The 27,131-nt window shown below is 41.5% G+C and overlaps 1 protein-coding gene across 1 annotated transcript in view; it reads left to right on the top strand.

Annotated features, from left to right (window-relative positions):
- Positions 1-2,604: 2,604 nt before the first annotated feature.
- Positions 2,605-27,131, top strand: part of hipk3a (homeodomain interacting protein kinase 3a) — a 31,596-nt gene continuing 7,069 nt past the window's right edge. The window contains exons 1-15 of the mRNA XM_082539069.1: positions 2,605-2,993; positions 6,446-7,482; positions 7,686-7,877; positions 8,036-8,217; positions 18,948-19,071; positions 20,970-21,089; positions 21,654-21,740; positions 24,320-24,504; positions 24,655-24,817; positions 25,168-25,291; positions 25,432-25,526; positions 25,723-25,874; positions 26,170-26,331; positions 26,420-26,788; positions 26,954-27,115. Of these exons, the coding sequence (XP_082395195.1) occupies positions 6,448-7,482; positions 7,686-7,877; positions 8,036-8,217; positions 18,948-19,071; positions 20,970-21,089; positions 21,654-21,740; positions 24,320-24,504; positions 24,655-24,817; positions 25,168-25,291; positions 25,432-25,526; positions 25,723-25,874; positions 26,170-26,331; positions 26,420-26,788; positions 26,954-27,115 (3,152 nt within the window). The 5' untranslated portion in view covers positions 2,605-2,993; positions 6,446-6,447. The remainder of the gene's footprint in view (positions 2,994-6,445; positions 7,483-7,685; positions 7,878-8,035; positions 8,218-18,947; positions 19,072-20,969; positions 21,090-21,653; positions 21,741-24,319; positions 24,505-24,654; positions 24,818-25,167; positions 25,292-25,431; positions 25,527-25,722; positions 25,875-26,169; positions 26,332-26,419; positions 26,789-26,953; positions 27,116-27,131) is intronic.

Below are 27,131 nucleotides of genomic sequence, written 5' to 3'. Positions count from 1 at the left end.
GTTTGAATTAAGTTTTGTTGGCAATTATGACCACTATTTTAATGTTTTTGAACATGCCTACAAAGAAACCAAGAAATAAGTGCAACAGCATGATGGGAGCATGCACTTTGAATGCTTTAGAGCTGACTAAGTTCGCACTGTTGTAACGCTAACATGCATTGTCTTGTCCTGAACTGCACTGGGGTGTGTTTTGGCTAATCCAATAGCTAACTTGTTTCACTTATATTATGACTGCCTGGCTGCCATTTTGTCCGTAATCTTAATTACTACTAAATCTACATAGAGTAAGCTCTGAACGTTATTGGACAATTATAATTTTTTTAAATTTTCAGCTTTAATTTAAGGGTTTTAACAGAAGTGCAGGCCTGGCATAACATATCAAGGGAGGTGGTGCACTTTCAAGCAGTCATTGACTGCAAAGGATTTTCAGCCATGTATTAAAAACAATCTTCATATCTAAAATTATACACTATGATTTTAGATTTTACAGTTGCTTTTAAACCTTTCAAGAGGAAGGAATAACGAAAGAAAAAGGCTGACATTCCCAAAGAGTTCATGTAATATTTGAATTAAATTCAAATATTCTAAAAGTTAGTCAAAAACATTTGTTTTCATACTGTTTACGCCAAATCCAGACCCTACCATCTGAACGTCACAGCATAAAATGAAACTACAATTTTGTTGAGCTTGTGCAAATTGTAGCCTCTGTTTCTTGCTCCTATCTGATAGATGTGGCACCCAGTGTGGACTTCTGCTGTTGTGGCACATCTGTCTCAAGGCTGGACTGTTGTGCATTCAGAGACGCTGTTCTGCATGGCTTGGTTATTTGAGTTCCTGTTGCCATCCTATCAGCTTGAAGCACTCTGGCCATTCTCCTCTGACCTCTGACATCAACAAGGTATTTTTGCTCACAGAACTCCTGCTTAGTGGATATTTTCCCTTTTTTGGACCGTTCTCCAAAAACCCTAGAGATGGCTGTGTGGGAAAATCTCAGTAGATAAGCAGTTTTTGAAATACTGAGACCAGCCCCTCTGGCACCCACATCCATGTCACTTAATAAATCACCTTTCTTTGCCATTCAGATGCTCAGCTTGAAAAGCAGGTTGCTACAATGCAATGCTATTTGGCTTATATATTTGCAGTTGAACAGGTGTACCTAATATGATGGCTACATTCAGCAAAGTATTATGAAGTAATGTGCAAAATGACACTTGCAATTATTGCTTTCAATTATTCTGCATCAATATACATGTGATCTGATTCCCCCAGCTGTATGATAAGATAAGATAAGATAAGATAAGATAAGATAACCTTTATTAGTCCCACACGTGGGAAATTTGTTTTGTCACAGCAGGAAGTGGACAGTGCAAAAGTTATGACGCAAAAATTAGAATACAATAAGAATAAATACAGTACACAGCTGTACAGAATAGAATAAAATAATATACTATATACAGTAGAATAAAATAGAATAAAAATATACAATAAGATAAAAATAGAATACGAATGCTATATACAACTGAGTAAAAATACAACGATGCCAGAAAAGATTATTGCACTTAGTGTTATTGCACATGTGTGGATGTGTGTGTTTGTTCAGTTAAAGTCTTTGTTGTGGAGTCTGACAGCAGTGGGGAGGAAAGACCTGCGAAATCTCTCCGTCCCACACCGTGGGTGCCGCAGTCTCCCACTGAAGGAGCTGCTCAGTGCTGTCACAGTCTGCTGCATGGGGTGGGAGACGTTGTCCAACAGGGATGACAGCTTAGCCGCCGTTCTCCTGTCACTCACCACCTCCACTGGGTCCAGAGGGCATCCTAGAACAGAGCTGGCCCTTCGGATCACCCTGTTCAGTCTCTTCCTGTCCCCAGCAGAGATGCTGCCGCCCCAGCAGACCACACCATAAAAGATAGCAGAAGCCACCACAGAGTCATAGAAGGTCTTCAGGAGTATGCATACTAACTGTGGATGTGATGGAGAAGAAAACAAAACATTTGAATTTACATTTTATTTAAGAATTAAACAACAATTAAACATCTTTGAGTGTTGTGTTTATCACTTTGGTGTGCAATCCAGTTATTACCGATGAGTGATTCTGTTTGATTCCCTAAAAAGACTCAAAAATAGCAGCACACAGAAGCTTCAGCTGATCACCGCTAACACAAAAGGCAACTTTAATTTAGGACCAGAGAACCAGAAGCAACCAGTACTCCTGTGTTGGTGTATTATTACATGCCACCGACTGTCCTTTGTGCCATTTTCTTTGTCACAGCTCAGCTAGAGAGTGTTTTATTTAAACATGGGGATCATGCCAGCACAGTGAGCTAGAATGAGCTAAAAGAAGTATAAACATTATCAACTGACTTGTGGTGAACATGGGGGCTGATGAAGCCATGCGTGTAAAAACAAAGCATCTTTTTTTGGAGTGGATACAAATTCATAGTACTGTAATAAAGTTCAAAAGATGATGAAATGAACAGATTGTTAAAAACAAGTTTTAATTCTGGCACATCTAAACAGAAATCAAACGTTGCAGCTCAGTCAGTGTTTCATGGAGACAGCACTGTTATTATTTTACTGTCCCCTCCCTCTGCCCTCCCCAACATTCCACACATGCGGAGAAGCAACAAGCTACCGAACCAGCAGCAACAGCTAGCCGCCCGCCAGCAGCTATCTCCGTGGGGGACGAGGCGTATTAACATGCAAAAGTTTAGAAACACGGATTCCTTGTCCTAAGCAGGCACAAGAGTGACGTTCGGCGCAACCCGAGACGGCTGTGGAAAGCATGGGTCACGTCGGGCTCTCGTAATAGATAGTTAATTGCGTTATTTAGTGCTTCAAATGTGCGAAAAGTCGCTCGGTGTGTCCTCGTCGTTGAACAAGATGGCAGCAGCAGCAGGAGCAGCACCGTTGCAGGAATCGACTGTGGTGCGGGTCCTCGTTGCTAGCCAGCTCTTTCACACCCTGGGCGATACGATTTACTGGTTTTGTTGAAGGTATGTCACCTTATCTGGCAAGGCTGGGCGTCAAATGGACTTTGTGTGCTGCGCTGGTGTTTGTTTCATATGTCCCTTTAACGTTGACAGTACTTCGCTCATGGCTAGCTTGTTTGCTAACAGCTGCTAACTTCGATTTGTCCCCTGTAGCTGGAAACTGTTGGCGATAAAAACGTGCTTAATTAGAGCTAGGGCACACGGTAGCTATTCAGGTGTGTGGTTTTAGTGTGCCCTTTCATGTGTGTTCATTTTTAAGTAACTTTAGCTATGCATTTTGTTAACTTATGCTAACTTGAAAAAGTTATGTACTGAAAAAACGACTTTATTTGACACATTTTTGTCCCTTAGTAAAGATATAACATCTGTAAAAGTTCGCACTTGTATTTTTGAGTGAGTTTGAGTAAATTACTTTGCTGCCTGTCAGTTTATAAGTTCCAACAGGTGTCTCGGCTGGTGTTGCCCATCCCCCAAACACGTACACACACACACACACAGCCAGGCACACATCACCCTCCCCGTGTGCTAACATGCCTCTCTAGATTGATCAGTAACAAACTGTGGGGTGGACGCTAGCTGGACCCGTGAGCACATACAAACACGCAAACACTTGTGTGTGTCGTGGCTCTCTATTTCAGGCTTGGGTCTTGTCATCCTGTGGGGATATCAGGCTACCTAAGCCTGGCAGTGAGAAGGCAGAGCAGCACTGGCTGTGTCGGTGGCCCCCAGAGACTGGAATGACATATTGGCAAGCGTAGGAAGGTGGAGATGTTGGCATCAGCCATATGGTGGTGTCGCCTTTTTTTTTTTTTTTTTTTTTTTTTTTTTTCCCTGTAGCACCATCAGATTATTTTTAGTGTTTGCTAAATTTGCTGCTGTAGTTGTTGAATGAAGAAAGGTAGCGGTGAGGGAGGCAGTGGAAAAATATGGGTTTGGTTTTAGACTACAATGATGTCAGCAAGAATTTTAATTACAGCCACACTCCACAGCTATTTGCCAGCTCATTTCTGCTCTGAGTAATATTGTTGTTAACCAGAGTCTGAATACAGATCTATATTGAGAGAGAAAAGTGTGGTTGCAAGTGTTACTGTCCATCAGCAGTTTGTCTAGTGAAACACATCAGCCCTACTGGTAATAAGAGGTGTGTTTTATTTTAATGTTGACTTTGAGGCACCACCCCTCTGCTTGTCTCAACCTGCATTGGCACTTGGAATGAAATTTTGTGCTTAATGCAGCCGGCTTCATGAGCGTCAAACTGGAATCACCTGAGTCCCAATGTAACCCAGCCAAACACGGGCATTCAGGAAGTATGGCTGCAGCCTTTGCCTATGCCTGTTATCGCGGTGTACAGACTTGCTGCAATGAAAGGAAAGTTGCAGGAAAAGAATAAATGAAGGCAAATATTTTATAGTAGTGTGTAGCATTAGACAATGGGATGTTAAAATATGTATGTTACACAATGGCTAACACTGTTCTCTAATCATATCCTATTTGGTGTAAAACTAAATCAAGCATGTTTGTTCTTTGGCTGCATAATCACTTTCCTTTGTTTGTATATTCCTAACTTCCAGGGAGATGTGAGTAATGCCAGCAGTGCTTCATTAAGGTCTGAATAATTAATAATTCGGCCTAATGTGTCCACTCTAGTCAATGATTTAACTGTTTTGTGGGACAGATGGACATTGCTCACTTAAAAGAGTTTAAGGGTTAACAAAAGTCCTTGTTCAGCTTTGGGGGCATTAGGTACTTTTTCAGTTTGGAAGAGAAAATAAAGGATTAATTAAAAGATTGCTGTTTGTTTTCAGATATAAAAACGGATCAAGCCACAGTAGTCTTACCTGGTTGATTTCAACCCCACTCAGTGTGGTGAGACCCTCTTCTTATTCCACTTCTCCACCAGTTAGTCCTTGCTCACCTGATCTAGTCTAAAAGAAACCTGATACTGGCTGGTCAGAGCCCAGTGGTCATGGAACAGTCCTAATCCTATCAAGACAACTTGAATTACACTTTGCTGAAAGTTTTTTTTTTTTTTCCCCCAAAAAAGCCTCCTGCCCATACCCCATCTCTTATAAATTCAGTTACCCAATAAAAACCATCAGTAAAATTTATGCTTTAGATTTCCATAAAATTATACTGCCTTTCTGTCTTTTTGTGAACATTGAATACACATCCATGTTGTTTGAATAGGCCTACATCTAATTTGAATTTGATTTGAACTGTCAGCTGAGAAAACTGGCCTAAACCTTGGTCTATAACGTCAGTGTCATTTGTGATTTAAAACATGTAATCCAATTCAACAAAGCATCTAACATTAATAAACATTGTAGATTGTGCTCCAGGGCTATCACAGTATTAAATTTTCTGTACAAAATCTTTAAGAAAAAAAGTCTGTATTCTTTTAGTTGGCTCTATAACTGAATGTGTTTGTTGTCGTTTGTTTTGGGAAATTAAAATTGAAATTCGAGTGGATGGAGGTGATGAGTCTAACTGTAACTCTACAAAAGCATAAAAACAGTTTGAGAAAGCCTATTTGTGCTATAGGCATGACATGAATATTTAATACTTTAATACTATCAATACACAGTTATCATGACCCCCACATTGTGTCACATTGGTTTCTAACCATGTTATCACACTTTAGCTAGTATACGCCTGGTGTGCTACCACAGTGTTCTGACTTTAGAAATGTGAACTCTTACATTTTTACAGCATAGATCACATTGTATGCTGAACAAATGTTTCCATTAATACATGAACATCAGTAATAGACAACTACCTAAAGTAGAAAGCACTGAATAGAAAAGTGAGTGCTTGACATGAAGATTGTGTAAGTTTCTTTAATGCATGTTTTGATCTAATATGCTTCTAGGATTTGGGAGTGAGGTGTGCCTTAATCAAAGAATCGTTGTTAGATCATTTGGACTACAGCATTGCAAAGGCCATAAAGTAAAGCAGTAGCTACTACAGTTCAGCGTCCTCTCTTACAGATGGTGTTACTTCTGATTTTGGTTTTGATGCTAATCTAAATAAGCACTGTTACTTCAGTATCATTGCCATATTTGTAAAATGTCACTGGTTGATAACTCATCGTGCCTTTATGGTGGATTATTTTCCCCTCCAGTACTGCTTGCAGTGTGGTTCTGCTTGTGTGAAACTGACCTTGAGTATAGCATGCAGAGACAGGCCAGAGATGCAGCGGGCTTCCCCCATCTCTCATTACAGGAGGCCAGTTCCCCTTTCCTGTAATGGTGAAATGATGAGTTAATGTGTATTTGCTCTGGTGTCCTTTGGTATTTTTTTTTTCTTTTTGTTTAAAATCTTGGCTCGAGAGAATGGTGAAGGAGAAGAAAAAACTTTGGTTCTACGCTTTACTTTTTTTTGAATGTAGCATTTTGGTGTGAGTTTGTTTTGCCATGCTTTAAATGATTAATGTGGCTTGTGTTTCTGTTCTTTAGGTATGGCCTCACAAGTCTTGGTCTACCCATCACAGATGCACTCAGCTCAAACAAGTGCCTTAGGAACCAGCAGTAGTGGTACCAGCAGACATATAGGTGAAGCCCACCGCAGTAATAACACCAGCAGAGCCTTTCAGCACCGACCACCACCCAAAACCTATGTGATCGGAGTCAACTACGGTATTGCATATCCCAACAACGTTGTCCCATCCTCAGTCGGGGCTGATTCAGGGAGACTGCACGCAGGAATACAGCTCGGAGAAGGGGGGCTGTGGGCATTGCAGACTGCAGGAATACAGAGTGAAGAGAACCTAGGAGAAGGTCCAACTCGGACCCAGGATCAGCAGTCTCTTTACCAGAGCAGAGGCAGAGGCCCACAGGAAGTGAGGCCTTATAGGGACAGTGGTGGTACTCCAGCAGGAGGAGGCCTGGACTGTGGGCTGCTGAGTAGGGCCTGTATCAGAACGCAAGAGGACGGTGGTAGAAACAGAAGAGTACCGAGGCCAGGAGGATACACCAAACTTTTAGACACAGCTGCCATCCAGAAATGTGAAAAGAAGACAGGTGAAAGTGGAGAACAACTGCAGGGAAACAACTGTGTCGGAACCATGCAGATAGTGGAGGAGGTATCTGCTCTGCCTTCACTTCCTCCTCCGGTGGCCATGTTGCAAACCAACACTGGGAACTTTGCAGACACTGTCAGATTAGGAGGTGGAGGGATGCCTGCTCAACACAACAGGGTGGAAGGTGTGACAGACATTGGAATCAGGGTGGATGGATCTGAAATCAGGCCAAATGGCAGTAACGAGGCAGTGGCTGGAGCTACAGTGACTAGAGCTGGGTCAGGAGATGGTGACTACCAGTTAGTTCAGCATGAGGTTCTGTGTTCCCAGAAGAACAGCTACGAGGTTTTGGAGTTTCTGGGTCGTGGCACCTTTGGCCAGGTGGTAAAGTGTTGGAAGAGGGGAACGAGTGAAGTGGTGGCTGTTAAAATACTGAAGAACCATCCGTCTTATGCACGTCAGGGACAGATTGAGGTGAGGAACTGTGAATTACTGTCTGTTGTTAGTGTGTTAGCTGAAATCTGCTGCTGTGTTACTCTGTGCATGCCCACAGTTTTGTTGCAGCATCACACCAAAACCGAACAACAGAAACGGTTCAATTTGCCTTTTTTTCCTCTCTCTCCCATAATCTTTTAACAGCTGATAGTCTGAGCCTATGTTATTTCCTTTTGTTCCAGGTTGAGATATTGGCACGGTTGAGCAGTGAGAATGCAGAGGAGCACAATGTGGTGCGTGCTTTGGAGTGCTTCCAGCACCGCAGCCACACCTGCCTGGTGTTTGAGATGTTGGAGCAAAATCTGTATGACTTTCTTAAACAGAACAAGTTCAGCCCACTGCCACTCAAAATCATCAGGCCTATTCTGCAGCAGGTAAAACAAACTTTTCTTTTCTGCCATAGAAACACATAAGATACAGGACATATTGTATGATGATGCTTTTAGAGCTGGCACACCTAGTTTTTAATGGGCTAAAAAAAATGCAGAGCACCATTTTGAATCATATTTTGTATTTGTGTTAATTCCTGCAGGTGGCAACAGCCCTAAAGAAGCTCAAGTCTTTGGGTTTGATTCACGCTGACCTGAAGCCAGAGAACATCATGCTGGTTGACCCCTCCAGACAGCCCTACAGAGTCAAAGTCATTGATTTTGGCTCAGCCAGCCATGTCTCCAAGGCTGTCTGCTCCACTTATCTGCAGTCCAGATACTACAGGTGAGTGCTTTCACTCAATTCTGAATCATTCTTCAAGACTCATGGCAGTCATTCACCAGTGGGTGTGGCGTGGTATGATAGGCATTCCTGTTCATACTTTGAAAGACATTTTGAAGCTGTTCTAAAATAATTTGCTGTGTAAACTTGCTTTGTTATTGTAGATCAGAATGCAGCCTTCACTACTCCCTGTAGTTTTAATGCAGCGTTATCAGCTACCATATCATAAGAGAAGCATGATGTTTAATTTTGAGATAAATGTTTATGGTAAACATTTTTATTTCCTGTAATGTGACAATTAAAGTTTTAGTTTTACTGTAATTATGGGCTTTTAAAAATTTTGAATAGGACTCACATTTGTCAAAAAGGCCCCTAAATATGTTTAAAAAAACCAATCAGTGCATGCATCAGACTGAACCCAGCTGGTTTCCAGTAGTACAAAGTGTTCAGAATAAGCTTCACATGGTAGAATATTTTTAGGAAGATCAGATATGTCACGAGGTGAAATGTCATGGTATTTGTCTTCATAACATGCTAGCACAGTGATTTGACTTATTCCCATGGGTAATGGTTGTTTGTGTGTTTCTCCCCGTTTCTCACAGGGCTTAGTGAGGTCTTGCCTGAGCATTGTGTGTTTAGGCCTTCTCTGTTATGTAAAATGACGTGGTCTGTAACAACCTGCACACTCTCATTGGGAGTTCATTGACATGTCTTGGGAGCTGTTTTTTCCCCCTTCTGTATTTGTATGCATTTTTTATGTACATGCCTGGATGTACATCTGAGTAGTTCTCAGTGCATCACGCCCTTAACTTGGCTGATCTTGCATAATGTGCAGAGGAACTGAAATGTTTATATGAGGAACAGCGTCATGAAATATTTGGCTTGTCTTTCTGGCCTCTGTGAAAGCAAGAACGTGCTTATGAAACAGCTTTCCCAACCTCAGGACGCATTGTTGAACTGAAATGTAGAACTTAATTACATTGTTAAGCTGTAAGCTTACATGCTCGCATTATGACACAATAAATTTAGGACTTTCTGTACTTAAAAACAAAGTAGACCACAAGGTCGACTAAAAAAAACAACCTTGTCTCTCTTTGGTATATAGCCGTCTCATTGTGGACTCGTAGGCTTGTTTGTGATACGTATAATGATATCCAAGCTTGTTTCCAAAGCAAAAGTATTTGCTTTTTGCTAATCACGGGACAGAACGCTGGCAATTTTATTCATCACAGCTCCGACTAGCAAGTTTCAGCAAGCAGGTCATTTGGGTCGGGTGAACTGTTGCAAACTCTTCATTGTGCAATTCTTCAGAGGCTGCTGGGATAAGGGGTATGCCAGCAGCTAATGGAGCACACACACCCAACAGTACACTCTCTGCAGTTCTGATTTTATTGCCCTGTAAGGAACGTAGCACATTATCAGTTATTTCAAAAGTGTTTCTGGTAGTGGTGTTGAAATGGGGATACATAAGTCTGGGTTTCCTGAGGTGAAGAAACTTGTGTAAATGTAAAACTGAGCCTTAGAGCACAAACATTCCACCAATAGCTTTGTGCAACTTCTCTATTTTAGATAAATCTAGCCACTCCCCAGCCCCCTCCTCTACCAGAGCTGAGGTTTAGTGTGGAGCTACAGCTGTTACATAACATAAAGGATTTGCTCCTCATTTGACCTGTTTAACTGTGGAGAGCGTGTGTGTGTGTGTGTGTGTGTGTGTGTGTGTGTGTGTGTGTGTGTGTGTGTGTGTGTGTGTGTGTGTGTGTGTGTGTGTGTGTGTGTGTGTGTGTGTGTGTGTGTGTGTGTGTGTGTGTGTGTGTGTGTGTGTGTGTGTGTGTGTGTGTGTGTGTGTGTGTTTCATCTCGAAGCAGCAAAAGTGAGATCATAGTGCAGTTAAAATGGGCTGCTGGTGGATTTCAGAGAGGTCACTCAGGCCAGTGAAGAATGTGGTATGTGAAAACCCACATTTAGATCCAGGAAAAAACATTCAGACATTCCTGTGTGTGTCTGGGTGTGTTCCTATGTGGTGCCCCTGTCTATAGAACAGCTGTTGAGCCTGGATATAAAATGTGCCCTAACATGCCTGACAATAATGCCACATGAATGTCACAGAGGGGCTTTGCTGAGTATTCAACGTTTGTATGTTGAGATTTTGTACCTTTTAACTTGACCTTTATCTTAGCTGGTGGTGTATGGCTGAAAGAATATGCTGACTCCAGACACAGTCTTATTTTTAAATAAACCAGTACTTCATGGCTTTCTTCTCTTGCTGTATATCCCACCTGCTTTCCATTGTGGGTTTGTGTGAGGAGGAGTTGGCTTAGCCATGATGATAGCTGGTACTGCACGTGCAGTGTGCACTGGTAAGCATGTATGTAAGCTTGGTTGGGGGAATTGTCTGTATTCAAACTGAGATGTCATAATAATATTTTGCAGTGCATTTTGTTTCCTATACGTGTGGAGCAGATGAAAGTAGCTGTTGCTTCTTATTGCTGTTATACAAGACCCAGTTCAATGAGTCAGCTCACTCTGTGCGAGTGTTACGTTGTTTGTAAGTGAGGTTATGTGGAGAGTGGTTTGAAGGATATAGTGTATCATCTCCCATGCTCATGTTACATAATGCCTGTGCTGTATTGTTACCATAGCGAAGCTCTTAATAGATACAGCCTCACCACAGTGGTTGGATGGATTTTTCTTTTTTCTGCTTTTTTGCTTAATGTTTTTGGGTTTTCCCTGGATTTTCCAGCACCATGGATAATGGCATTGCCAACAGTGTGGCTTTGATGAGAATTCAGATTTTTAAAACACAAAGAAACCCTGAAAATGGCTGTAAAACTGAGGTCATTTTAATGAGGCCCAGTATGAATGTTTTGTTCCTGGTGTTTACTGGCATGACAAAGAGTCTATATTTATCCACAAAAAAATGAACAGATTGGTGTTTTGTCTAGTTCTAGTCTTGAGAGCACTGACCATAAATCACATTAGACACTCACTGAAAAGAACTTAGTTTCAAGGCATTCACATATCACCTAATGTCAAAGTGAGGGCAGACAAATAGCATAGCCATAACTGCTTGTATAAGTACATTTTCTTAAATGTAAAGTTAGGGCCTTTTGTGACTAGCTTATGTAATAAGATTATTGTGATTTGAGATATTATATTGGGCCGTTATTAGCAATGTTTGTGTAAATTTACGGTGAACTTCCTTTTGGATGCTGCTGCTAATTGCGTTGGTAATTAAACAAAAACTTATGACTCACTGGGTAATCTGTGGTTCAAGTGGTAGCATGTCCAGTAATTAAAGGTTGGGTTTTTTGATCCTCCTGTTTGCATGTTCAAAAGCCTGTAAAGGAATATGCATTCAAGTTGGATAGACTTTATAGGATCGGAAATTATATTCTTATAAAGATTATCACATCCATTTTACATAATTTGTGAGTGTGTACATTTTATTTCATCTTTCACTGTCGGCGTCAAAGGCGCAATATGTCAACATAGTTTGGGTTTATCTGGTAGTGAGCACCGTGCTTGAGTTGAGAGGGTGATGGTATGAACTTGAACTTTATTGATTTCCCCTAAGCCTTGCTCTGTAACTAGAAAGTTGTAGCTGAAACCTTTGTGCTCATCATGTGCTTATGTGATGTTGCCATAGTAGCATGACACAGCAGGGCCTGGTGAGGTGACTGTTCTGTGCTGTGGGGGTTGTTGACGTAAAACCACCTCCCACAGTGAAAATGGAGCATTGGGCTATGTGAATAATTCAGCTAAGCAGCTCAGGTAGAAGTAAAGACTGCTATCATCTTAACACAGTTGCAGATCGGGGCAGGGTGTGTAGCCTTCCTTAAGCTAGGTGTGATGTCTTTGCCACTGAAGTGATGTTTTACTTTGGCGCCTAGTGTCGTACATCTTGTACATGTAGATATTCAGATGTGTCTTTGTCGAGGTCTAATTTGACAGAGTCCTAGGCAGATCTTGAGCTTCTTTTCAAAATGCAGTACCCATATGTTGAGTTAAGTTGCTGCCTCACCCACGTTGGCACAGTTTTACAAAGTAGGGCTAGAAGATGACTTTTTTGTTGTTGTTGTTGGGTTTTTTTTATTTGCCGTTCTCTGTGGAAGTAAAACTGTGGAAATCAGTTGTAACCATGTTTGGTATCATGTTTCCTAACTGACATTTAGTCTGCAGGGAAACCTGCCAGTGAAGTCCATACCTGATTCCATGATACGTTTCTTGTACTTTGAGTGAATAATATATGATACTCACATTAAGTGTATGTATATGATAAAACATTAAATACATTCCCTGTCTCTTGTTTGCTGGTTCCTAATTTACCTGCACTTCTCTTTTTATATACTGACCCCTTTTTCACCTGTGTGCGCTTGTTTTTGTGTGTATGTGCTTATGTGTACACACATCTGCGTTAGGATTGTGTAGCATAGACTCAAAGTTGTATTAAGATATTTGAAGGAATTTTGTGATGATACTTCTGATTAGGGCTGCACGATTTTGCATAAAATGAGAATCACGATTTTTTTGCTTAGAATTGAGATCACGATTCTCTCACGATTTTCTTTTCCAGTATAAATATTTATTGCACTTATTAACTGCACATCAACTTCGTAACAGTTGAGACTGAACATAAAAACAATAAATAAACATAAAAACAACAAATATCTCACGTTTTGTTGTTGCCGCAAAATGTTGTACTGCTTGAAATTCCGTCTCCACCATTGCTCGACACTGCGTGTATAGAGCAGGTAGTGCAACAATAAAAAAAAAAATAGTTGCGGGACGGCACTGTGTAGCGTTTGTCTAGGGTGTTGATCATTTTCCTAAATCCCTCGTTTTGCACAGTGTTGATGGGAGCCATATCTTTGGTCAGGTGATAAGTGATAGCCTCCGTAATTTCTTTGTGCCTGCGGGAGTTCGACGTGTATAGGGAAGCGCTGTATAAGGTTCCCGTTATTGATGTTTGGGTGGTTGACCGGGACGGATTTTCTCCTGTCACTTTCTCGTCATCCCTGACGTGCTCTCCGTTGTTTTTTCCCTGCTAATTTTAGCATCGCACAGCTTCTGTATCACGTGGTATAAGGCTCCGCCCTTGTCATTTGTTGAGCAGGAAGAGTGAGCGCTTGTTTTCATGCAGATTACGTCCCGGATCAAAATGCGGTACAATCGTCGTCGTCTTTTTTTAAATTTTTTTTATTTATTTATTTTTTTTGGTTGTTGTTGTTTTTTTTGTGTTTTTTTTAAAATCGTTGTCATTTGGAAATGAGATCGCACATACGTATGAATCGAGATCGCGATTTTCTAACGATTAATCGTGCAGCCCTACTTCTGATGCTATAGAAATAAAAACAAACGTACTTAACTGACTTAGTTACTGTTAAGTAACTAACTTAACTTTGTAGCTCTTATGCAGCCTGCTCAATATTGTCACATAATAAAACTGAACCTAAAAAACATTTTGTACCTGGGAATCTTGAGTTGGGATTTTTAACTAGCTGCTTAAAGCCCTGCCTTTGCCACCACATAACCAGTCATTTCCGTCCACCGTTTCCACTTCCTGTTATATGGACTGCCAACTCCAGCAATGCTTTAAGTGATTTCTTTACTTTTGGGTTTCGCATCACCAGGTGCCAGCATCTCTAGTCTTCGTTGAAACTAATTTGTTGTGTCTTCCTTTAGCAGTAACGGCTTTCTTGCATATTTTGCAACGTACTGTGCTTTGTTAGAGGTTGTCTAAGTAGCTGCCTTTTTCAGTATTAAATCATCGTTTTGACATGCCTGGGCTTATCACATTCTGTGGATACTAGGGAATGTAAACACACGGCATCTCTATAACACTGATTTCGTGATATGTCAGTTTTTTATCACGTAAAATTGTACACCTGTATTGTATTATATGATATGATAGTACACACACCTAATCTGCGTAGCTGTGTGGCAAGCTTATTGATTTTTCTGGGGACTCCAGATGGATTATTTATGCTACTGTGTGGTGAAGCAGCTGTTTGTACAAAAATCTGAAACTGGTGTGTCCAGAGCTACACTTAAACACAATTAAACTGTTACACTATATTTCTAATAAGCTAATAAGATCAGTTTTGTTGTTATGGCTATTGATATTATTATAAACACTGGCTACTGTGTTAGTGTGAATGTTATAATAATCAGCCGCATACAAATGCAGTTTGTGTAGATAATAAACAAAATCTAAGTGAAAATTATTGTGGTGTTTAAATGCTAATGAAGTAAAACAATGATAGTGGTTACATTCTACAAAGCAGTGAAATGTAATCATGTGAACAGGTGAATAAATGTCAGGTAGCTGCCATTGAGACGATATTCAATATATCTGAGGCTGATCTGGATGACTAAATAATATAATTGTCATTTTATTTGTTAGTTGTTCCTCCTTACTAATCCTGTAATGTAGTCTGCCATAAAGTCACCACACCTTTACCATGGCTGATGATATCTGCTTATGTCGAGTACCAGTCAGTCATGTCAACTTATTTGGCTGCAGTTTTGCAGTTTAAAAAACTCCTACAAAATACAAATTAAAAACTTGGTGTAGCTAAAGTGAAATGCCTCAAAGCTGCTGTCACTTTGCTCATTTGCTTATTTTACACTGCATTAGCTTTCCCTCTAGCAACCTCTGTGCTGCTGACATTTGGTGTAGTACACAGTGTACTGGATTGGCCACAGATCACCTCATTGTCAGTTTTGTTTGAGCCAACTTTTTTTAGTCCAAGATCTGACCAGCGTCGGGTAATTTCCTCCCCACCAATCCACACATTTGTGCAGAAATTGTGTACATATTGTCACTAGGTAGGATAAAGCAACTGTGTGAGTAGTATGGCCTTAAGTGTGCGTGTGCATGTATCACAAATATGGCCTCGTAGATGCTTGATGGAAGGAGGAAGTAGCAAAAATCTGTTAGCATGTGTTAGTTGTTGTCACAAATGAATGACAGGCATGCATCCATGTTTGTAAAGGTGTGGCCTGAGAACTCATTGAGTCGCCTTCATATTACTTACAAGTTTGTTTGTTTGGGTTTTTTATTTTATTTTTTTACAAATTAGAAGCAAAGATCAGTTAGTCTTAAGGAATTGTTACAAACATTTTGAAAATGCAACAGAAAGCAAAGACATGCTTCAAATGTTGCTGCTCTGGTTGACGTGTTTCCTGCAACATGAAATGCTGCCGTTGTTTGATATGTAATCATGATGAATCAGCTCTGCTTGCAGTTTGTTCAAGCACAGGGTTCACGTGTCCTGTACCAAGTCCCATCACATCAACATCAATTAAACACGTGTCCAGAGAGAGTGTGTGTGTGTGTGTGTGTGTCCATAGTTATTTCTGTTCTCTGAACACCGCAGCAGTGTGTTGCCATACTGTATGCACTGTTTATTCGTGTCGTAGCTGCTGCTTTCTAGTGAGACTAGTTAGTTCTGGAACCTGGTTTGCCTGCCAAACACCTGTGGGTGTGTGCGTGTGTGTGCGGGAGTGTCAGCTGTGTGTTGTGTGATGAGCTTTTATAGATCTGGAAGGCTGCCGCTATTGCTCTGGGGGGCAACAACAACACATGCATGTGCACATACACACTCCTCTCTTCAGGTTTATTTTTGTGTCTCCATCTCTCCCTTGACCATATGCATGTGGACTGTTTATTTTTGCTATAGGCCTGTAATGCACAGCTGAACTGAGTTTTTGCTTGTGTAGTTGGTGGAGAATAGCATCTTGTATCTTCCTTAGATAAAGTGACAAAATGAGTGGTCTTAATACTGACTAAAATTTAAGTGCAGTTGAAGCTTACCAACATGGGCTGTACTGTCTAAACTAGAGAGATTGACTCTTCCGTTTCAAAATGTCAGCCTCGAGGAATCACTTTCAGGTGGAGTGGAGTCTTTCCCATTTACCATACCATTTGAGCATCAACACTTGGGTAGTTTATAATTACTGTAAATCATTACTACTGACTCTAGATTTAATAGCAGCTAAGAATAGACACAGTCACCGAAGACTTTTCAGTTACTTACTGGTACCTTTACAGATGCCCTTTTACCTTCAGGACTGCCTTGATTTTGTTTTTTTTGTTTTTGTTTTGTTTTTTGTGGCATGGTTTGAACAAGCTGTTGTTGGTGACGATTTGTCTGTTGCACATTTATAATGAGAACCTCCTGTTCCGCCACATCCCAAAGGTGCTCTATTGGATTGAGATCTGGTGACTGTGGATGGCATTAGAGTACAGTGAACTCATTGTTATGTTCAAGAAACCAATTTGAACTGTGTGACGTGGCATATTATCCTGCTGGAAGTAGCCATCAGAAGATGGTTATGTTGTTGACATAGTTTCCAACAATACCCAAGTAGACATTTACACATTTGCACATGCTCAGTTGGTACTAAAGGGCCCAAAGTGTGCTAAGAAAATAACCTTCACAGCATTACACCACCACTGGACTGACCTGTTGATACAAAGCAGGATGGCACCACACTCTCATGTTGCTTGTGCAGATGTTGCAGCAAAAATTACGATTTCAGGAGACAAAGCAATGTTTTTGGTGAGTTCATACAAATTGTAGCCCATCTGATTCAACATTTTCACAAGTGATTATTTAAGTTACTGTTGTCCTCCTATCAGCATGAAACCGTCTGGAAGTTTTTCTCTGATTAATAACAAAGCATTTTTCTGGGTCCTTCTCAGACCATTCTCTGTAAAGCTTAGAGAAGGCTGTGTTGGGGGAAATCCCAGTAGACCAGCTGTGGGACACTGCTACGTTCAGTGTCACTAAACTCCGCTTTCTTCCCCTTTCTGGTGCTCAGTTTAAACTTGACTGTGTGTACGTGTCCAAATGCATTGAGTTGCTGCCGTGTGATCTGTTCTTGACTTTAAGGAAACAGCAGAAGCACATGGGTGTGATGACAGTTAAAACAAGAACCACTGTTTCCTCTTCCTACATCAGAATAATACACTGGTTGTAATCTCCAGCAGCATTGTCTTATTTTATGACTGCAGTTTCTCAACAAGGGACATTATGTATCTATTTTTATTTGTTGTTTCAATAAGTATGAATCATTTTTTAATTCATTATTTTAGTAAAGATTTTAAAAGTATTTTATTAGCCTTTCTGTTTGTTTGAAAAATGGTTGGTTTTTGGTTTGTCAGATAAAATCAACCACTTCAAGCATGTTTAGAACAAGGAAACCCACAATCACCGTCTTATTCCCTGCTACAGGACTGTTCTGTAAATGTTTGAGGCCATCTACCCCAAGGCTCTTTTTGGTGTTGCGTAACTGAACTTCTTCCTCCTGAATGAGCAATGGGAAATGGCAAAGTGTAATTTCCTGCAAGCCAAGGAGGGCAGAAAGCCTGGGCTCTGTAAAAATGAACTTGACATATGCGTTTGTGTGTCTACACACAAGCAGACACTCTCACAGACATGTACACACAGTGCGATGACTGATGGCCCCATTTATCACCCAGTAATGCGGTTACATTATCGTCCTGCGTCCAGTTGTTGCTTGGCAACAGTCATTTTCCCTGTGGTCGTCACAGCAGTGGTTGCTGTTTGCAGCAGTGTTTCTCAGCTGCTGTGTCCAGGCCTGATAGAGCATTGTTTTCATCCACCAGCTCAAGAAACTACTGCAAGATTACGAGACCCAGTAAATTGCGCAAGTGGCAAAGTCCATTCTTTGAAAGAGATTTAGTTCTTTTGTTGCCGGAATGAATGCATGTCATATGGATGTAGTATTTGGTTTAAGTTCTTAGAATATCCTGCTGACAACATGGTAATTGGTTCCTTTTTGACAGTCATATGCTAGGCAGCATGGTGGTATTCATAATGTTCCTTATGTATAATACAGAAAGATTCATTGTTGAAACAAAGTTTTTAACCATGTCTTAGTTAAACATGCCAGGGAAAATCGGTGCTTGCTTGGAAGTGGGGGGGTTCGCTGTAAAAAGAAGTTTTCTTCCCACGCACAATGCTAATGGACGCTAATGTTTTTGTCACTTTTTATGGAATCAAACTCAAAGTAAGCTCAGTACTTCCACGCTTTAAACGCTGCATGCTCATACTCCCTCCCGCACTTGATATATGATCCATTGTTGATCTGCACACAGCTGTTGTCACAAACGTCGCACTTGCTAACGTCACTGTCATGAGACATTCTCGCAAAAAATCACGGTTTTAGTTTTAGTTACTGCCCATCTCTGGTCATCAATGATGCTAAAAATGGGTACCAGCCATAAGAGATCTTTTTGCTGAAATACCAGAAAATTGTTCCAAACAAATAACAATTATGCGCCAAGTTCTTACAATAATCTGTTTTTCTTGAATGGTTTTCATGGTTCTGTCTTCCCACATTGCCACAACGGTCTTAGTTTCAGAAAAGTTCATTGTGTTCTAAATGTAACGGTTAATTATGCAACTAAACAGACAAGTCCAGAAGTGCAAGTTTCTCATCCACTAGTCCCTGGGCTGTCTTTAATGCCCTGGGTGTATGCTTGGTGTCTGCTGAGCTGTTTTACCTTTTTGTTCTCATAAACATTCCTGTTCAACCTCTTTTGAGCTCCATCCAACAAAAGCTGCAGCGGTCCCAGCCTTTCCACTCTTGTCAATCCATACTTATTTTGTTGTTCTCTGGGTTGTGTCAGTATGACCTGTTTGTGATTATACTTGGTGAACAACTCCCAGGCGTAACCTTTTCTTTCTCTTTTCTCTCTGCAGGGCTCCAGAGATTATTTTGGGCCTGCCATTTTGTGAGGCCATAGACATGTGGTCGCTGGGATGTGTGATAGCTGAGCTCTTCTTGGGTTGGCCTCTCTACCCTGGAGCGCTGGAGTACGACCAGGTGACTTTCCCCTCCCGCACACAAACGCGCGCACACACATGCACACTCTCAAGGACAGAAAGCCTGAAGAGGGAGACCTTTCATAAATGAAGGCGGAATAAGGTGGAGAAAATAAAATTAAACCTCATTTTTGCAGAAAATAAATTTAGTGTGTATAATTCATTCTTGGCTGTGTTTTCCCAGGAGCCTAACGATAGTATTTTTATTACACAGTTAAACCTTCATTTGTTGTTGCTTCCCAATCTCTCTCCTGCTTTATGACTGTGGTCCAACAAATCCTTGATGAAGTCCACCTAATACTAATCTGGACTAAGTGAATCAGGAAATTGTTCCTGGCAGTGTGTGATTATCTTCCCACAGGGTTGGGCGATCTAAACTATACAACAGGGACCCTAAACGGAGTCCCCCGGCAAGGGAGAGGGAGCATGGGAACAGGCCCATAACACATTCACAGACTAGTGCAGGATTATCCTGCATTTGACCATAGTCAACTCATCGAGGTCCAGAATGAAGGCCGTCATGGGTTTAGAAATTTGAAGGGAAAAAAGTGGGACACCGTTGTGTGTTTTGACATGAATTTCAAACATCAAATAATCAAACGTAGTTGTTTTTTTGTTTTGTTTTTTTTAAAGAATCGATTGCTTGGTTGCCAAACCAAGCAATCGATTCTTTAAAATCGTCCCTGCTTTATTGTGTGTTTCTCAGTGTTTTTGGAGGTCCTTGTTCCTCTATAAGAAGCTAATGCTTTGAACTGTCATCAGTCAGAGAGTAGCTGATAGTCATCCGCTGAGCTTTGACAGCTCTGTATCACAAGGCCATGCCAGGACACACACTCACGCGTGCACATCGAGTCCCGAAAAGCATGCTGTCCTATGCCAAGGCTCACTGCAGTTCCACTCTACACAGCAAAATGTATTTATAAACATAAGCCTGATGGTAGACAAGTGCGCACACTCACACGTGCACACATAACACACACTTGTGCACACATAGACAGTGTGGTTGGCGTTCAGTGCACCATCAGCAGGTTCTCAGTCCAGTGCTCTCTGGCAAGTCGGTGTATTTGTTCTAGGCCGTAGACATGACATGTACACACATACACACTGTAAAATTGTTACTGTAGGATTTGTGTTTTTCATGGAATTTCTGGAGTATCGTAGTATTTAAGATGTTTAATCAAGCCTTGGGGGGTCAGCTCAACCAATCTTGGTAAAAGACATCCTACATCTGGGCACGATGGTTTACTTTTGTGTTATCACACTGCGAAGGTAATCCCACCTTCATTGGCATTTTAAAATGTCTCACAAATTAGTAAAATTAAGCATGGGCTGATAAATAGAAATGGATTTTCATGCTCATTAAATAAACATCAGATAGAGGCCTACACATCCCAATAAAAACATTGTGAAATTACATGATTCAGCTGTGTTAAACTTTGTGATTTCTTGCAGTCAACTACAAAAAGTTTGGACTTGTTAGTTAGAGGGGGAAAGGGTAAAAGGTGGCCATCCTTTCTTACACATGGACTGAGAACATATGAATCTGTCACTTAACATTTGAGCCTTTGATTACATTTTGTGGGTGAAGATTGTTATTAATAAAATGGTTTCTCCAACATGCACTATGGGATACATGTTGGAGAAAGTGTTTCAGTCTACCTTATGTTCTTTTTAAAGAATAGTCATATACATATTTACACAAGCAGACTGCATCAGCTGATTTAAACTAATATAGAAACTGGGTAAAATTCATTACATTCGTGATGCTCATGTTGGTGTGGTTTTATGCAGTGATTATGTAAGTTGTTGTGACTGATTGTGACTTTCCTGTTATTTTCTTCCTCTTCCTTCCTCTGCCTCTTCCTCACTGCGTCCTGTCTGCTTTCTTTCACCGCTCAGATCCGGTACATCTCTCAGACTCAAGGCCTGCCTCCCGAGCAGCTGCTCAACAAGGGGACCAAGACCTCTCGTTTCTTCTCCAAAGAATCAGATTCTCCCTATGCATCGTGGAGACTAAAAGTATGTGCATTCAGATCCTACAAAAATAGACACATATATGACACAAACACAATGTCTGCCTCTTCCTGCCAACTACACATCATTAAAAGTCAGTAATTGTTTATTAAAATTTTAGAAAAAAGTCAAGTGAAAGATCCTTGCAGTCATGGAAAAATAAGAAGTGGCAGTACATTCCCAATAGGAAACAGCTGCATGATCTTTTCCAAACAGAACAAAGCCGGCAAACCCGGAGGAAAGCCGAAGGAAATGTGAAACTGTGTTTAGACTACCTGCTGAGCTGACTTTAAATACAGTTTAAATGAATGTAAGCCGAGTGTTTATCTGTACGTGTACTTTCCAGCAAAACTCAGTTGGAACAAGTTGCGCGTCCAGATTTGCATGCTGACGTGTATAGTTTGCTCTCCCTGCTATGTAATACTCTAACCTTTCATCCCTCATCTCTGAAACAAATCCAGTAATAATTTCCAAAACACAGAGATGCAAACCCCTGCTTATACAAAAGTCTTAACATATTACATTTATGTGTCTGAAATATTTATCTTCATGTTCCTGTTCATCCTCCAGACAACAGAGGAGCATGAGAAAGAGACAGGACTTAAATCCAAAGAGGCCAGAAAGTACATCTTCAGCTGTCTGGATGACATAGCCCACGTGAGTCTTTATAAACCAAATCACTTGCATCAAATCAAACCACACCAGACTAGGGATGGGTACCGGTGTCCGGTGCCATGATGGCACCGGTTCTGACATAAACGGTAGTAACCAGACCGAAAAGCAGCGCACATTTCGGTGCTTTATTTCGGTGCTTTTTTTTCCTGAGCTGTGATACACTTTAGATTCTAGCCAATCATTTTACGTTTCCGAGGATAGTAGGCGGGGCCAGGTACGTACGTTCTTTTAAAGCAGAGCTACAGATTAAAAATGCCCAAGGCGAAGCGGTCAAAAGTCTGGCTGTACTTCATAGCAAAATATGCAAACTCAGCAGCAACAAGTGCTTTAAGCTGATACTGTGATACTGTCAAAGGAGGTAACACCTCGAATCCGATGAAACACCTGGCGACGCATAGCGTTTTTTTTAAAAGCCCAGAAATGCGCCGTATTTGATAGCTTGCTGCGAGACCTCACACCGAGCACATCTACTGCGGGTGGGTTGCCTGTTATGTAGAGCTGGGCGATATGAGATTTTTTCATATCACGATATGTTTTTTTCATTTCAGGCGATAACGATATCTATCACGATATAAGCCAAATAACTATATTTGTAAGATTTAAATGTGCCGTTGCTCACAAGTAAAATGTGAAATAATCAGCAGCTTGTTTTTATTTAAATATTTATTTCCCATAATAAGTTCAACAGGGTAGATGTACTTAAGGAACATGAGACTTTTTCAGATAAATAAAGGCAAATATTGCAAACTACACAAAAGGCAGCCGCTAAAGCGTTTAAGTTTCAAAATAGAACAAACGAAACAGACTAAATTGTCAATTCCACTTAGAAACAAAATATTAATTCTAAAAATAAATCTTAGTTTGTTTTACAGAAGAACAGACAAAACTGACTAACTTTTGTCAATATCAAATAAACTGAGAACTAAAAGGAAATTCTCAATCTCTCCTTCTTGTATAGCTTAGCTTTTCAAACAGTTTTAACAGTTACTTTAGTCTGACAAAAGCCGAATGACGAATTAGCGCTTCCAGTCAGAGACTGAGGCTACGTCCACACGTACACGGGTATTTTTGAAAACGGAGATTTTCCGTTTTCGTTTTAAAAAATAATCCCGTCCACACATAAAGGCAGAAATGAAGGAAAACGCTGCTATGAACATGCCAAAGCAGCAGGTGGCGCTAGATTCCTAACCGTGCAGAAATATTGGCCAATCAGAAGTCTAGAAGCCTCGGTGGGAAAAAGTAAACAAAGCTGGGGCATAGAAGCAGAACCGAGTCGTATGTGTGGAGGGACAGTAACTGTGTGTATATGTAAGCATTTAAACACTGCAGAGAGTACAATTAACAGTAACAGTATTGTAGAAATTCATTTCACCGAAACAATAACGTGGCGCACAGTGTGACGCATGCACCAGTTTATTGTATTTCCAGACTTGCTTTCGGCACAATTTACAGTGCACGCTACTCTGTTTTTTGTCAGACTTGAAATAGCCGAAATACCTTCACACTACGGAGCTTCTATGGCTCTTCCGTTCGACAATCTCTCCGGCATTGGAACCATCATCTGTTTTCTCTTCGGTCACGCTCGGTTGATTTTTCTAGTCGGCACACTCATTTCCTCCATTACGAGCTGGCTCCATTACCCGCTGGCTGCTTCCCAAACAAACACACGTGCGGCTTGGCACTTGTGCTGTACGTAACAAGTCACGCGACGTGACGCTGCGGCTGTGATTGGTTTGGCTCTGCGCTACTTAATTTGGATTGGCTGACCTTTTTTTTTTTTTTTTTTTTTTTTTTTTTTTTAAGAGGACAAGAGCGGCGAGGTCTATCGCGATAGCTTAATTTCTCTATCGAGTAAAAGTTATATCGCGATACATATCGTTATCGTTCTATCGCCCAGCTCTACTGTTATGCAACATCCCCCAAAAACACGAAGAGGAGAGTCCTGGCCCCTAGCCCTGCCAGTGTAGCAGAAATGATGAGGATGATGGTGGCAGCAGCCGTTCTTCTCTGCGTGAGTAGCTAATTTACGTTGAGTAGGCTAACCACGTTATTACATTAATGCATGTAAGGTGAACTAGCAAACACCGTCGTAGCTACATGCGGCTGTCTTCTTGTTTGATGGCAGATACTCCCTTCACCCTGGCTAAAAAGGCTAAAATGACCAAAGAAAAAGTGGAAAACAGTTAAACATGAGAGGTTTAGGACAAAGTTTGTGTTTTTTCCATTGTTTAAGCACTGCTTCCAGCCAAGAGTGATACCATATATGCCCCATAGCTGCAGAAAAGGCTAACATTGTTATATTTTTACAAAAAACAGCTGAACATGAGAGGTTTTTGGACCAATTTTGTGTTCTCCATTCTTTAAGCACCGGTTTGAGCACCGTTTGAGCACCGGCACCGTTTCAAAAGTACCGATTTGGCACCGGTATCGGATAAAACCTAAACGATACCCATCCCTACACCAGACACAAATAAAACACCTTACAATACAATACAAGTCTTACCTTCACAAAATATATATTTAAACCTAAGTTTGTGGCTGTGACTTGCTCTGTCAATTAGGTGAACTTGGTGCTGAGTCCTGATAACGCTGACATGCAAGCAGAGAAGGCAGACAGGCGGGAGTTTGTGTCTCTGCTTAAGAGCATGCTTTTGGTCGATGCCGAAGACAGGACTGTTCCCACCAGTGTCCTCAGTCACCCCTTCCTCACTATGACTCATCTTCTGGACTACCCTCACAGCAACCAGTAAGACTACGACAGCTCACAAGATGTGTTGATTTTCACATTCCTGTGTGCTTCCTTTCTCCTGTCTAACTTAGAGCACACTGGCATGGTAAAAATACAGTATGTACTCGTGAACCACAAACGTACAGCTTCCCTTGTCACCCTTACCAGTGTGCAGTCATCTTTCCGCATCATGGACATGTGCCACACTCGGTCCAGCAATGCAGTTTTTGACGCTCTCAACCAGAACACCATTCATTTCTCAAGGCCACCTCTAGCTCCCACTGCCTCCTCTGGCCTCCTGGGCTACAGCAACATACCAATCCACACTCAGGTGAGAATGTGCTAGGAATAGGTTTAGTCTGTCATTCAGCACAGCAAGTGCATAAATGCCTCTAAACATGTACAATTAATTAACATATTGTTTCTGTTGGCATATTCTTTAATGTTGACCTGAAGTTGCTGTAATGCATCACTGTAGTAAACTGGATTAAATATTTCTGTCACATTGACTTCACTGGCACCGCTGTCGTTATCTTCTTTTCATGGCTAACCTTTGTTGTGTCTCTTTGTCACCGCTCCTTTTCATTTCCTCTCTTCTCCTCTACCTTCTCACCTGATTTCTGTCTATCACTCACTGCTCTCTGCTCTGCCGTTGCCTCTGTGTACACGTACCTGAAGCAGGCTATCACCCAGTCGGCTCCATCAGTGTTGCATCCGGGGATAGCTCTGACAACCGGAAATGGTCAGTTTGGGTGCAGTGACTCATTCCCACCTGCCCTCCTTCTTTGTCCTCCAACCATGCAAGGTATATCGACTGTTCATAGCTTCTTTTGGCAGTTACACAACATTCATTTTATATTTTCTAAGAAGTAACTTTACCCAAATGGCATAAAATTTAGTTATTGTGTAACAGTTTAATTTAATTAAAATTTTCTGTTTTTTAAGGCAACCTTAATCAGCCAGCAGGTTATTCTGTCCCCATGGCAACTCAGGCACCTCCTATACAACCCTTACCTGTGAGGCCTGGTGTAATAGCTCAGGTAAGCTCTGTACATGCAACAATAAGTTGAACCGTTAAAGAAGCAGTGGCAGACACACCCTGAGTAACTCTCAGCTCCCGTCGCCCTACTGCTGATGCGTCACTGAGTAGAAGTTCCTCAAAAACCACTTCTGACGCCAATGGAGATCAAAAGAAGATTACATAACATCTATGATTTGACTCCTTTGTCCCTGTAGCAGGCCTGGTCTAACCGGGGGCAGCAGCTCCTTGTCCCAGCAGCCTGGCAGCAGATGACTCCAGTAGGGCCTCCTCCCTCTCACCCACCACCACCACCATCCTCCCTAACCAAGGACACCACAGCTGGACCTCAGCGAATCAGCGACTGGGGGTGAGTCACAAAGACTTAAAGTCTGGGGAAAGTCCCTGCTTGCAAGACTTGCACTGGTCAACATTTTTCTGTCAAATTCTTTATTGGCATGTGTGCAAAAATGATAAGATTCATTTTGGGAATTACCAAATTATGTGCAAAGCAGGGTTGAAATATCATTACTGGAGTTCTTGTCATGAGTTGTAACTGTTTTTCTTATCATGTCACAGCATGTTTTCTATTCTCTTTATGCTTTTACCCGAAATATGGAGCTTCATGTTTCTCTTTCACCCTTTACTCTTAAAATCTGTAACAGGAAAGTGCGTCCACACAACAGCCACTATAACGCAGTGATCAAACAACCTCTTCTGACTAATCAGATGCCAGCGCTCTCGGCCCATCAGCCGATCAACATTGGCATAGCTCACGTTGTGTGGCCACAGCCAACCAATAAAAGGAATAGGCGCAGTCACAACAGGTTGGCTTCTGCTCCTTGTGCACGTCTTTGGATTTTAGATTCTCTGTCACTGATATATTAAACATTTATGAAATAATTCTGTTTAAAGGAACCTGTCTCACTCCAGCAACGTCCACATCACTGGATGTCGGACCCCCAAAATGGCTGATGCTGTTGAACAGGCAGTGGCAGGAAGGGAGCAGCCTCAAAGGGAGGTGCCTTTAGTGGAAACCAGGCAACCAGAAGTTCAAAACACAGATGAGGACGATGATGATGCAGAGGAGGAAGTGAGCTGCTTCAAAGAGGTGGCGACGAACGCTAATAGAGAGTCGGACTTGCTCAGGCAGCGAGATGTAGCGGTTCTGATGGCCGGCACTGACGGGAGCCCCACGCCCAGCGTTATCAGCATCCACAGTGATCTGACAGATGCAGAGGATGAGGGTGGGGAGGAACAACCACTGAGGTGCCGTCTGAATGAGTGAGTATAATCAGGAAAATTAACTCGTTCAAGCTCACCCTGCTTATGAGGGAAAACATGTCAGCTTCACGTACAACATTCTGTGAAAGTCCCTGCATTATACAAGAGACTACCTCTAAATTCGGCTGTTTCAGACTAAAAAAAAATCTAAAAACGTCTCCTCAGGTGCAAAGAGAAGTGTGTGTGTGAGGCTTGCGGAAACACCAGTTTGTCTATGGAGAGAGTGTGCTCACTGAGCAGCCCCGACAGCAGCCTCAGCACCAGTTCGTTTGCCTCCAACTCTCTTCAGTCCAGCCCTTCAGTCTCACCATGCAAGAGAGCCAACAGGTAGCAGTTTACATCC

Source organism: Aulonocara stuartgranti (assembly GCF_965226115.1).
Source record: "Aulonocara stuartgranti genome assembly, chromosome: 7".
Classification (NCBI taxonomy): domain Eukaryota; kingdom Metazoa; phylum Chordata; class Actinopteri; order Cichliformes; family Cichlidae; genus Aulonocara; species Aulonocara stuartgranti.
Note: the sequence above shows the minus strand (reverse complement) of the source record. Positions and strands in the feature narration are given on the sequence as shown.